Genomic DNA, 12,903 nt, shown 5'->3' with positions numbered 1-12,903 from the left:
ATAATATAATAAATAATATAATATGTAGTGTGTATGAAGTGCCTGGCTTGATGAAAGAGAGGTTCATCTGTGTTGCAGCATATATCAGAACTTTATTCCTTTTTATTACTGAATACTCCATTACATAAATACACCACATTTTCTTTTTTTCTTTTTTTCCATCAGTTGATGGACATGTGGGTTTCTACTTTTTGGCTATTATGACTAATGCTGCTGTGAACATTCATGTTTACATTTTGTGTGGACATCTGCTTTCATCTCTCTTTGGTGTATTTGAAGGAATAGAATTGCAGGGTCATGTGGTAGCTCTGTGCTTGACTCTGAGGAATTTTCAAGACTTTTCCAATATGACTGCATCGTTTTACATTCCCACCAGCAGTGTATGAGGGTTCTATTTTCTTGACATCGTTGACAACATTGGTTATTTGTCTTTTTGATTCTGACCATCCTAGTGGGTGTGAAGTGACACCTCATTGTGGTTTTGATTTGCATTTCCCTGATGGCTAATTGAATTCAGTTTTGGACATGTTTATTTTGTGCTACCTGAAAGCAGCACAATTCAGTAGGCAGTTTGGACTTGAGTTTGGAACTTAGGAGAAAGAGCTGAGCAATTGTAGGTGGGGAGCAGTTAGCACATACATGGTAATTTAGCCATTGAGTGGAGAGAACCAAGCAGAGAGAGTATAAGATGAGAAGGGAAGTGGCTTAAGCCCAAATCCTGAGGAACATTGGTAATGACAGTAGAGGAAGCAGAGCCTGCAAAGAAGACTGAGAAGCCCTGGCCAGAGAGTGAGGTGGAAAACCAGGATAAAGTAGTGTCATGGAGACCAATGAAAGAGATTATTTTAGGTTGGAAGAAAGGGGCTCTGGTATAAAATGCTGTTGAGAGACTACAGAACTGAAAGTGACCTTCAGATGCAATAATAGGTAAGCCATTTCATTAGGGGGATGCAGGCCAAGGCCAGATTGAAGTAAATTGAGGAGTGATTAGGAAATAAAGAAGAGGGTTCAACAGGTGTAGACAGACTGTTAAAGAATTTTATGAAAGGGAGGCAGTTAGTGGGCATTTTCAAAAGAGACTCCATTTCAGATGAGATGGGAGAGATTAAAAATATTACAGGGGTTATCAGCATGGCAGTGTCCACAAGAAGACAGCAGGCAATGAGATCCTGAGTCTGCCTTTGTAATGTAATGTAAAGAAGAGAACTGTGTGTCTTGAGGGCAGGAGATTGGTGTTTCCTTCTGCTGTCTTCTGTATTCCCTGTGAAGTTAGAGATGAGGCTGTCTGAACAGAATGGTGTAGGAGGGAGGTGAGGTTTCAAAGTAAAGAGTGGAGAAGGCTTGAAATAAACACTGTGGAGAGTGAGAGAGAGAGTGAATCATGAAAATATAAAATGATTTCTGGACTGCATTGAGAATCTGATATAGGTTCCATGAATTTACAACAGTACAACTTTTCCTGATGTGTGAGTTCTCTCCATTGGTATGGAGTAGTGCGGCATTGAGGCTGGGTAGGTGGTTAGTACTGTAATGTAGGGCTGGGGCCTTTCAGTCCAAGTGAAGGACAAGAAGGGAAGGGGGCGGAGAGTATAGGAAAAGAGCAGATGGTGAAGTTGAAGTACGACATGGAATTGAAGCTGGAAAGGGAGTTATTCTGCATAGTACTGATGCATTTTGTACCTCAAATTCTCTAGAGTCCTCATAGTAGAATCTCACTATGTTGTCACATCATTTTGCAACAAGATAGAATTTCTGTGCAAACTTAACTTGCTGTGCTAGTCTGGCTGTTACTGTAATCCACACTTTACTTGTACCCATGTAGTCCTAAACACCATTTGATTAAGCTACAACCTCAGTAAATAAAAACATAATTTGTAGAGTTTGTGAATATATTTTCTAAAAACACTTGAATCTGACATTTTAATACAGTGTGAAACTGCAGCCCAACAGGAGTTTGCTGAAGAACTTCAAAAGCGGGAACGTTTTTTAGTTGAAAGAGAACAACTGCTTTTCAGACATGAAACTGCTTTGAGTAAAATTAAAGGTGTCGAAGAAGAGGTTCTTACAAGATTTCAGATTATGAAGGAGGTAACTATATAGCATTTGATTTCATAGTAATATAATTTGTGTTTTTCTTCTTAATTTAGATTCACTAGATCTTAGCATTTTGTCACATTCTTCTCCAACCTCCCTTCCCCCCACGTATTTTTTCCTGAGCCATTTGAAACTCATTTGCAAAAATCATGACTCAACACCCCTAAATACTTCCTTAGTATTATCACTACTTAATCTTAGGACTATGTGTCTCCTAAGTAAGCATAAGGGCATTTGCTGCATGGTTAACATGTTAGGAAATTAATGGTACTTGAATAATTTAATGTAATACACAGTCCACATTCACTTTCCCAGTTGGGCCTTGAAATCTTTTGTTTTTATTTTCTGATCAAAGAACTAGACAGAATTTTTGCATTACATTTGATTTTTATGTCTTTTTGGTTTCTTTGGATGTAGAGCAGTCAACCAGTTTTCTTTTTGTAAGACCTTTCTTTGAAGATTCCAGGCCAGCAGTCTTATGTCATGTCCTGGATGGATTTGCTAAGGATTTTATTCAGGTTAAATATTTTTCTCAAGAATATTATCTAGGTGATATAGTATACTTTCTTTCATATCAATAGATACATTACTATCTGTGTAACTTACAGAGAATGAATTTCATTCTGTTTTGAAAAATGCATATAGTCTTGTAATCACCACCATAATTCTGATAAAGAATAATTCTAGCACCCCAAAGGTTTCCTTACACTCCTTTGTAGTTCTCTCCCTGCTCCCTGCACCCTGCCCTGGCAACCCCTGACCTATTTTCTGTCCCTGTACTTCTGCCTTTCCCAGAATGTCATGTAAATAGAATTGTGATTTTTCTTTATCTGTGGTTTTCAGCAGCAATTCAATTAGGAGGTATCTCCACATGTTTTTCTTTGAGTTTACCCTGTTTGGGGTTCCCTGAACATCTTGACTTTGTAGATGAATGTCTTTTACCAAATTTGGGAAGTTTTCAACCAGTGTTTCTTCAAATATTTTTTATGTTCCAACTGCTTTCTCCTCCTTCTGTGTCTCCAGTGACTCATATGTTAGGTCTTTTGCTGTTACAAACTGCTGAGGCTCTGCTCCTTTTTCCTCGTCTATTTCTTCTGTGCTCTTCAGATTTGATAATATCTGTTGTCTGTCGTTATGTTCATTGTTTATCCTTGCATATCCATGTTGCTACTGAGATCATCTAGTGAATTTTTTGTTTCTGATATTTTAATGTTCTAAAATTGCTAATTAGGTTCTTTTTAAAATTATGTTTAATTTTCCTCATGAGCATTTTTATCTTTCCATTTGTATTCATTTGTATTTACCTCATAGAACACACCTAAAAATTCAACATCTGGGTCATGTAAGGATTGGTATTTTTCTTGCGACATAGTCACATTTTTCTTGTTCTTTGCATGTTCAGTGACTTTTGGATTATATTTGGGACTTTGTGGATATTATACAGATTCTGGATCTGGTTATAATCCTCTGGAGAATGTTTCTTTTTTTAAGCAGTCAACCCAATTGAGTTGTTTGTTTATAAATTGAAGTATAGCTTATGGACCTTATGTTAGTTTCAGATGTACAACATAGTGATTCAACTTTTATATATATTATGAAATGCTCACCACGATAAACTAGTTACCATCTGTCACTATATAATGAATGCTATTACAATATTATTAACTATATTCTCTATGGTGTACTTTACATCCCTGATTTATTTAATTTTATAACTGGAAGTTTGTGCCTTTTGACCACCTTCACCCGTTTTTCCTACTGCCTACCTCCTCCCCTCCCATCTGGCAGTCACCACCAGTTCTTTCTTTTAGGAGTCTGTTTCTGTTTTATTTTGTTTGTTCATTTGTTTTGTTTTTAGATTTTATATATAAGTGAAATCATGCGGTATTTGTCTTTCTCTGACTTCTTTCACTTAGCATAATACCCTCTAGGTTCCTTCATGTTGTCACAAATGGTAGAATTTCATTCTTTTTTACGTCTGAGTACTATTCCATTGTGGATTTATACCACATCTTTATCCATTCATCTATCAGTGGACACTGAGGTTTCTTCCATATCTTAGCTATTGTAAATAATGCTGCAGTGCACATAGGTATGCATATATCTTTTGAAATTAATGTTTTCATTTTCTTTAGGTAAATAACCAACAGTGGGATTGCTGGATCATATGGTATTTTTATTTCTAATTTTTTGAGGAACTTCCATAGTGCTTTCCAGAGTGTCTGTATCAATTTACATTTTCACCACCAGTGCACAAAGTTACCCTTTCCTCACGTCTTACCAATACTTGTTATTTCTTGTGTTTTTGATACAAGCCATTCTGACTGGTATAAGGTGATATCTCATTGTGGTTTTGATTTGCATTTCCCTGACAATTTTAGTGGATTGAGCATTTTTTTCATGTACCTGTTGGCCATCAGTATGTCTTTGGAAAAGTATCTGTTCAGGTCCACTTCCCATTTTTTAATTGGATTGTTTATTTTGGTGTTGAGTTGTATGAGTTCTTTATATATTTTGAGTATTAACCAGTATCCACATTTATTGGATATATAATTTGCAAGTATCTTCTCTTGTTCAGTAGGTTGCTTTTTTGTTTTATTGTTTCCTTCACTGTTCAAAAGGTTTTTAGTTTGATGTAGACCCAGTTGTGGTTTTTTTCCCAATTGTTTATTTTTGTTTTTGTTGCCCTTGTCTGAAGAGACAGACCAAAAAAACATTGCTAAGACTGATATCCAGAAGTTTAATACCCTTGTTTTCTTTTAGGAGTTTTATGGTTTCAGGTCTTACATTTAGATCTTTAGTTCATTCCTAATTTATTTTTATATATGGTATGAGAGAGTGTTTTCCTAAATTAAGAAAGTTTCATTCTTTTGTATGTAGCTTTTTAGTTTTCTCAGCACTATTTATTGAAGAGACTCTTTCCCCATTGTATCTTCTTTCCTCCTTTGTTGTAGATTACTTTACCATATAAGCGTGAATTTATTTTGGGGCCCTCTGTTCTGTTCCCTTGATCTCCATGTCAGTTTTTGTGCCAACACTATACTGTTTTGATAACTATAGCTTTGCAGTATTGTTGGAAAAGTGCGAGGATGATACCTCCAAGTTTGTTCTTCTTAAAGTTGCTCTGGCTGTTTTGGGTCTTTTGTGGTATTATTTGTTCTAGTTCTGTGAAAAAGACTGTTGGTATTTTGGTAAGGATTGCATTCAATCTGTAGATTACGTTAGGTAGTATGGGCATTTTAACAGTATTAGTTGTTTTAATCCATGAGCATGGTGTATCTTATTTATTTGTGACATCTTCTATTTCTTTTATTAATGTCATATAGTTTTCAGAGTAAAGGTCTTTCACCTCCTTGGTTAAATTAATTCCTAGGTATTCTTATTGTTTTTAGTGCAATTGTTAGTATGATTGTTTTCTTAATTTCTCTTTCTGCTATTATGGTATTAGTATAAAAACACAACTGATTTCTGTATATTAATTTTGTATCCTGCAACTTTACTGAATTCATATATTCTAATAGTTTCTGGTGAATTCTTTATGGTTTACTATATAGAATATAATGTCATCTGCAGATAGTGACAGTTTTACATCTTCCTTACCAACTTGGATGTCTTTTATTTCTTTTTCCTGTCTGATTGCTGTGGCTAGGACTTCCAATGCTGTGTTGAATAAAAGTGGTAAAAGTAGGCATTCTAGTCTTATTCCTAATCTTAGAGTAAAAGCTTGTAGCTTTCACCTTTGAGTATGATGCTAGCTATAGCTTTCCAATGTATGGCCTTTATTACGTTGAGGTATGTTCCCTCTGTACTCACTTTGTTAACAGTTTTTATCATGAATGGATGTTGCCTTTTGATAAATGTTTTTTCTGCATCTGTTGAGATGACCATATGGTTTTTATCCTTCATTATTTTAATGTGTCATATCACATAGGTGTGTGAATATTGAGCCATTCTTGCATCCCTGGAATAAATCAGGGTAATCCTGGCCTCAGAGTGAATTTGGAAGCATTCCTTCCTCTTAAATTTTTTTGGGAATACTTGAGAGAAGAATAGGTATTAACTCTTTGAATGTTTGGTAGAATTCACCTCTGAAGCTAGCTGTTGACAGTTTTTGATTACTGATTCAATTTCATTACTAGTAATTGTTCTGTTCAGATTTTCTGTTTCCTGATTCAGTTTTGGAAGATTGTGTACTTTTTTTAAAAATTCTTTTATTATTATGATTATTATTATTATTATTTTTTTTATATTTGAGATAGAGAGAGGCAGACAAATAGTGCGTGAGCAGGGCTGGACAGAGAGACACGGAGACAGAATCCAAAACCGGCTCCAGGCTCCGAGCTGTCAGCACAGAGCCAGATTCAGGGCTCAGACTCATGAGCTGTGAGATCAGGACCTGAGCCAAAGTTGGATGCCCAACCCACTGAGCCACCCAGGAGCCCTATCTCTCACCCTTCTTGATGTGTCTGTTTCTTTATGTTTTTACCTGTGAAAGAGCTGTCCTGCTAGTCTTCAGGTCATTCTCAGAGGGAGTTGCTGTCCATATAGTTGCAACCTTGGTGTGTTCATGAGAAGAGGTGAGCTCAGGATCTTCATACTCCATTTTCCCTATTCCATCCTCATTAGATTTAGGCCAGGGTTCTTTCTCACCTTCTGTGGGAAGTGACCCAATCTCAGTTCAGTTTTCAAAGCTTTGGAGTTGTACCTGTGCCACTTAGGTTTACTCTAATACTCAGGCAATGGTTTAAATCAGTTCAGTTCTCAAGACCCTTAGTATGGTGCCTGTGTCTTTCCCATGCTTGCAGAATTGGGGGTTAGTTTGAGATGTGGGTGGTATTTTTAAACCAAACTCTGATCTCTCCACCTTTGCTTTGCCACTTTTGTTTGTGCTATGCTTAGAGTTAAGCCAGATTTCTACAGGTGTTTGTACACCTGAATGAAAAGATTCTTTTTCTGAGTCTCTTCTCTGAGATACTGCACACATTCCGTGGCTCACAGTGGCCCTTTTCCTGGCTTCCCTGACTGTAAAGGCAGAGTTTCTCTCAGTTTAGCAGCCTACAGTGCTCTGCTGCACTTCAGAGTGCTGGGGGCCTGCACTGGGGCAAGACTGCTACAATTCCCTATTTCTGTTTACGTTTTACAGTCTTTAGGGTTACTTTTTGTGTTTTGTCTAAGGTTTTCAGTTGTAATCAGTAACAGAACTAGAATGTAGTGGGCTTATCTTGCCATTCCGGAAATGGAACTCCTATCCTATTTTTAACATCTTTTTGATTTGGAAAAATTTGGACAATGAGAATGTTAACCTAATGTTTGAAATACCTGTATTTGTGGTTAGATACTAAGTTATTTAAAGAATCATTTAATGTAATAATAAAATTGCATAAAGCTAATGTTTTCACGTGGTTGGATTTTTAAACAGGGCAAAAGAAGAAATGCTTGGATTCTCAAGAGGTTTCCATACTAGACTTCTTGATTTTTTTCCTCTTTAGATTTGTCTGCTATTCTTAAGTGTAAAGATAACAGCCTTTTTTTAAATAGTTCCTATATGATTACTTGGAAGAAAGAAATTAACTCAATTTTTTTATTTCATATAGAAATTTGCTTGTTTTAATACATTATGAATAAATTGAGAATAAAAGGTGACATGTATCTGTACTTTAAATCAAAAAGTGCTATCTCGTTTAAATGTGATTAGAAGGTTAATTGATTTCAATTATTTATAAAACTGATTAAGGAAAGTCAAATAGTTTAAGACTCAGATATATTGGGGCGCCTGGGTGGCTCAGTCAGTTAAGTGGCCGACTTCGGCTCAGGTCATGATCTTGTGGTCTGTGAGTTCGAGCCCCGCATCGGGCTCTGTGCTGACAGCTCAGAGCCTGGAGCCTGTTTCAGATTCTGTGTCTCCCTCTCTCTGACCCTCCCCCGTTCATGCTCTGTCTCTGTCTCAAAAATAAATAAACGTTAAAAAAAAAAAATTAAAAAGACTCAGATATATTAATATGTTTTTAAATTTGAGATGTAAACAATTAGCTACTTTATGAGAATAAGAAATTAGTTCTATATCTATGGATATTTATTCCTCAGGGTAACTTAAATCTTAAATTTTAACTTATAAAGCTATGAATTGCTAACCAGACTCTTGAAGAAGATCAGAAACCCAGGGAGCCTGGGTGGCTCAGTTGGTTTAAGTGCCTGACTCTGGTTTCAGCTTGGGTCATGATCTCACTATTTGTGAGATTGAGCCCTGCCTCAGGCTCTGCACTGAGGCAGAGAACCTGCTGGGATTCTTTCTCTCCCTTTCACTGCCCCTCCTTCTCTCACACCCACTCACTCACATTCTCAAACATTAAAAAAAAAAAAAAAAGATCAGAAACCCTTCATTGTTTTATCATTCCATGGTGTGAAAGAAATTATTTTAGTGAGTTTCAGTGGACTCTTTTGAGCAGAAGCACAAAATAGTTTTTTTAGTAAGTACTTAACAAATGTTTTCAATGCTTAGTTATTACTTTGTTTGATGACATAGTTTTTATAATTAATTGTGGTATTAGTCATATATGCTTAAATACATTGATAAAAGTCCTGATTCAAGGAGTTCTATTTTTTTTTTTTTAATGTTTACATTGAGAGAGAGGGGGAGCACTCACGTGCACGAGGCACAGAGGGGCAGAGAGAGAAGGAGAGAGAGAATCCCAAGCAGGCTCTGGTCCATCAACGGTGAGCCTGACACAGGGCTTGATCCCATGACTGTTGAGATCATTACCTGAGCTGAAATCAAGAATTGGATGCTTAACTGACTGAGCCAACCATGCGCCCAGAGGAGTTCTAATTTTTAATTACTTTGTGTTCAGTAGCCATTTGTGGCATGGAATCCACACCTAATTTTTAAATCAGATTTTTTTTCCCCTTCTAGCAGCACAGTGCAGAAGTTGAGCACTTAACTGAAGTTCTTAAGGAAAGAAATAAAGAAAGTAAGAGGCTAAGGTCCTCTTTTGATGCATTAAAAGAATTGAATGATAACTTAAAAAAGCAGGTAAGATCTATTTTAGTATATACTAGATTTCAAAATACTCTTAAAACTTTTATCATCTATACTTAAATTATTTATCAAAGTCTTAGGATATATTCTATCTAGAGAAATTTTTTTATTAACTTTATTTGCTAACTTTATTTTGTATAATACTTCCAAATATAAATATGGTATTCTTAAGCTTTTGGTTTTTCATCATCTATTTTAGCAACTAGTTGAGATGCTTTTGCAATTTGAAATTTTTAAAATTAAAAACAAGCAAAAAAACCTGCTTGATAACCTGGGGATTTTTAGGCATTTAGCTAATCTAATACTACTTCTTTTAACTGCTATTTTACACCACTGCTTATTTAACATTCGTTTATTTTCTGGGTATCTATTATGTGCTAGGCAGTGTACTAGAAGGAAGCCTACACATTGCTTGTAGTCCCATGAGTATAGAGTGCTATCATGTTGTACTGTGATTATGTGTGTGATGTAATCTCGGTTGCTACTTAATACTGAAGTTGCAAATATTTTTATGAGTTGTATCTGTTTTTCTTTTTTTGTTTGTTTAACTTTTGCCAGTTTTTGACTGAAAGATGTGAAAGAATATGTTGAAGAGAGATGAGAGACTGATTGTGTGTGTATTTGTGGGAAGAGGAGAAGTAGATGAGCAGAAACTGGGCTAAACCCAGTCACTTCAAAAATTAAAGCTTTGGGCTGGAAAACTATATGGATTCTAAGCTCAGACTCTCAGAGATAATATGAATCCTGGAATTCCTTAGGTAGCTAGCTATATGTTCTCAGTTTCTCTTTTTGATGTCCTGTAGTCACGGCTTGTTACAGCTTTTCTCAGTGGCCTTGATAACTAGGGATGCTGTTTCTCATTTGATCTAAGTTCTTTGGCTTCTCTGAATTCATTTATGGCCTCCCACAGTTGGAGTATGGCCTTCACTTACTGTTGTTTGGAAGCCTGCTTTATCCCTGGTGAGATTACTTTTTCCCATCACACTCAGTGTAGTGCTCTCTCCCTCTCTTTTTTAAATTGTAGTTGACACACAACATTGTATTAGTTTCAGGCGTACAAATTAATGATTTGACAACTTTGTATGTTATGCTGTTCTTACCACAAGTGTAGGTACTGTCTGTCACCAGACAACTCTAGCACATTTTTTTTGAGAAGGGTTTCTTTAACTACTAGCCAAGGAGCATTGTTGCCTATACCTATCTTTTAAGGTTGTACAATTCTTAATAGTCTTGCATGTGTTTGTATCAGTATCTGGTGAGCGGAGTGGATATGTAATTATTAAGTGATCAACCTATTGATAATTGGATTTTTGATCTAGTATGTCCAAACTGAAAAAGCTTGGGAGAAACCCTTTGGTACCAACTGGCAGAATGCTTTTTAAAACAATTTTTTAAGTTCATTTATTTTGAGAGAGAGAGAGAGCACATGAACGAGAGAACACAAGTGGGGTAGGGGTAAAGAGAGAAGAAGAGAGAGAATCCTAAGCAGACTCCCCACTGTCAGCGCAGAGCCTGATGTGGGGCTTGAAATCATGAACTGTGAGTTTATGACCTGCATCGAAATTGAGAGTCAGATGCTTAACTAACTGAACCAATCAGGTGTCCCCGGGGTGCTTTTTTATAGTTACTTTGTTTAGTGTGGATAAGGGATCGTTTTTTGTTTTCTGTTAAGGATGAAATAGTAAATACTTTGGACTCTGAGCCATACAGTCTGTCACAATGACTCAACTCTGACGTAATGCAAAAGCAACTATAGTCAATAAGTGAGTGAGTATGGCTGTGTTCTAATAAGACTTTATAACAACAGTGTTCAGATTTGGCCCATGGGCTATAGTTTGCACTATGAATGATATATACAGCTGACCCTTGAACAACACGGGTTTGCACTGTTACACTTATATGCAGATTTTTTTTGATAAGTAGTACAGTACTGTAAATATATTTTCCTTAGGATTTTCTTAATAACATTTTGTTTTCTCTAGCTTATTTATTGTAAGAACATAGTATATAGGAGTAAAACATACGAATTATGTGTTAATTGACTGTCTGTTATCACTAAGGCTTTTCTGGTCAACAGTAAGCTATTGTAGTTAAGTTTGGGGAGTCAGAAGTTCTATATGAATTTTTTATTGCCTGGGGGTCAACACCCCTAACGCACACATGGCTTAAGGCTCAACTGCATTTCAAAATTGCTAAATAAAAAGGTAAGTTATTTCCATGACTGTCTTAAGTAGTAATTTGTGGCACCAGTGGGCATAAATAAGTTTGAAACAATAATAACAACATCAATGATAACAAATCCGTTAAGTCATGCTAAGCTGAGGAGGCAAGGATTAATATTCAGGACTCACCAGGCTGGAGAGTCCCTGTGGACAACATAGGTCCTCGGTTGAAAAAGCAGCAGGGAAGACACTCTTAAATACTGAGAACAAACTGAGGGTTGATGGGGGGGTGGGAGGGGGGAGGGAGGGAAGGGTAGGTGATGGGCATTGAAGAGGGCATCTTTTGGGATGAGCACTGGGTTATATAGAAACCAATTTGACAATAAATTTCATATATTAAAAAAAAAAAAGCAGCAGGGTTGCACTCTAGGAAGAGGCAAATTAGAGGTAGATGGAACCCTCCTCTGATTGAAATTTCCTAAATGATCTTAGTTCCTATTTAGAGTAATCAGTCTCCATTTTGAATACCTAGAATGAGCCCTCTTTTTTTTTTTATTTGATTTTTTAAATTTACATCCAAGTTAGTTAGCAGACAGTGCAACAATGATTTCAGGAGTAGATTCCTTAATGCCCCTTACCCATTTAGCCCTTCCCCCCTCCCACAACCCCTCCAGTAACTCTCTGTTCTCCATATTTAAGAGTCTCTTATGTTTTGTCCCCATCCCTGTTTTTATGTTATTTTTGCTTCCCTTCCCTTGTGTTCATCTGTTCTGTGTCTTAAAGTCGTCATTGAGTGAAGTCATATTTGTCTTTCTCTGACTAATTTCACTTATCATAATACTCTCTAGTTCCATCCACATAGATGTAAATGGCAAGATTTCATTCTTTTTGATTACCGAGTAATACTTCATTGTATACATATACCACATCTTTATCTATTCATCTATCGATGGACATTTGAGCTCTTAGAATGAGCCCTCTTTGGAAGAAGATATGTGCATAGAATTTGTAAATTTTCTTAGTCATTCTGTATGAAATTAATAATTGCACTAAGGGCAGAATCACATGACTATGAAGAGAACAAAAATGCCCCAGACAATATGAATATACCTGCGAGTGATCCAGATATTGGAGCTACTAACCATGACTTTAAAATGATGATTACGATTAAAAAACTGATAAGGATGCCTGGGTGGCTCAGTTGGTTAAGCGTCTGACTGCGGCTCAGGTCATGATCTCAGGGTTCGTGAGTTCAAGCCCTACGTCGGGCTTTGTGCTGACAGTTCAGAGCCTGGAGCCTGCTTAGGATTCTGTGTCTCCCTTTCTCTCTGCCCCTTGCCCACTCTCATTCTGTCTCTCTCTCCCTGAAAAATAAATAAACATAAAAAAAAGTTCTTTTTAAAGTTCAGAAAGTGATTAATATGTTCAAATAAGTAGGAAAAAAAGATTGAGAACTTCATTAGAGAAGCAGAATATGTAAAAAGGAATTAAATTGAAATTCTAAAACTAAAAAATGCACTAATTGAATTTCAAAACTCCAGTGAAAGGATTTAACAGTAGATAAGTCACAGCAGAAGTTAGGATTAATGAACTGGAGGATCATTTCCTAAA

The 12,903-nt window shown here is 36.4% G+C and overlaps 1 protein-coding gene across 8 annotated transcripts in view; it reads left to right on the top strand.

Annotated features, from left to right (window-relative positions):
• The window catches only part of CCDC138 (coiled-coil domain containing 138), a 134,313-nt gene that overhangs the window by 19,573 nt on the left and 101,837 nt on the right, over window positions 1-12,903 (top strand). For 5 of the 8 annotated variants that reach the window (XM_042931835.1, XM_042931831.1, XM_042931829.1 and 2 more), the window contains 2 exons: window positions 1,930-2,088; window positions 9,005-9,124. In XM_042931835.1, the coding sequence (XP_042787769.1) occupies window positions 1,930-2,088; window positions 9,005-9,124 (279 nt within the window). Of the gene's footprint in view, window positions 1-1,929; window positions 2,089-9,004; window positions 9,125-10,787; window positions 10,894-12,903 lie in introns of those variants that run through there. The other 3 variants (XM_042931828.1, XM_042931833.1, XM_042931834.1) reach the window with 2 other exon arrangements.

The sequence above is a fragment of the Panthera leo genome, chromosome A3 (genome assembly GCF_018350215.1).
Source record: "Panthera leo isolate Ple1 chromosome A3, P.leo_Ple1_pat1.1, whole genome shotgun sequence".
In the NCBI taxonomy this organism is placed as follows: Eukaryota; Metazoa; Chordata; class Mammalia; order Carnivora; family Felidae; genus Panthera; species Panthera leo.
This window is presented reverse-complemented; position numbering and strand designations above follow the sequence as displayed.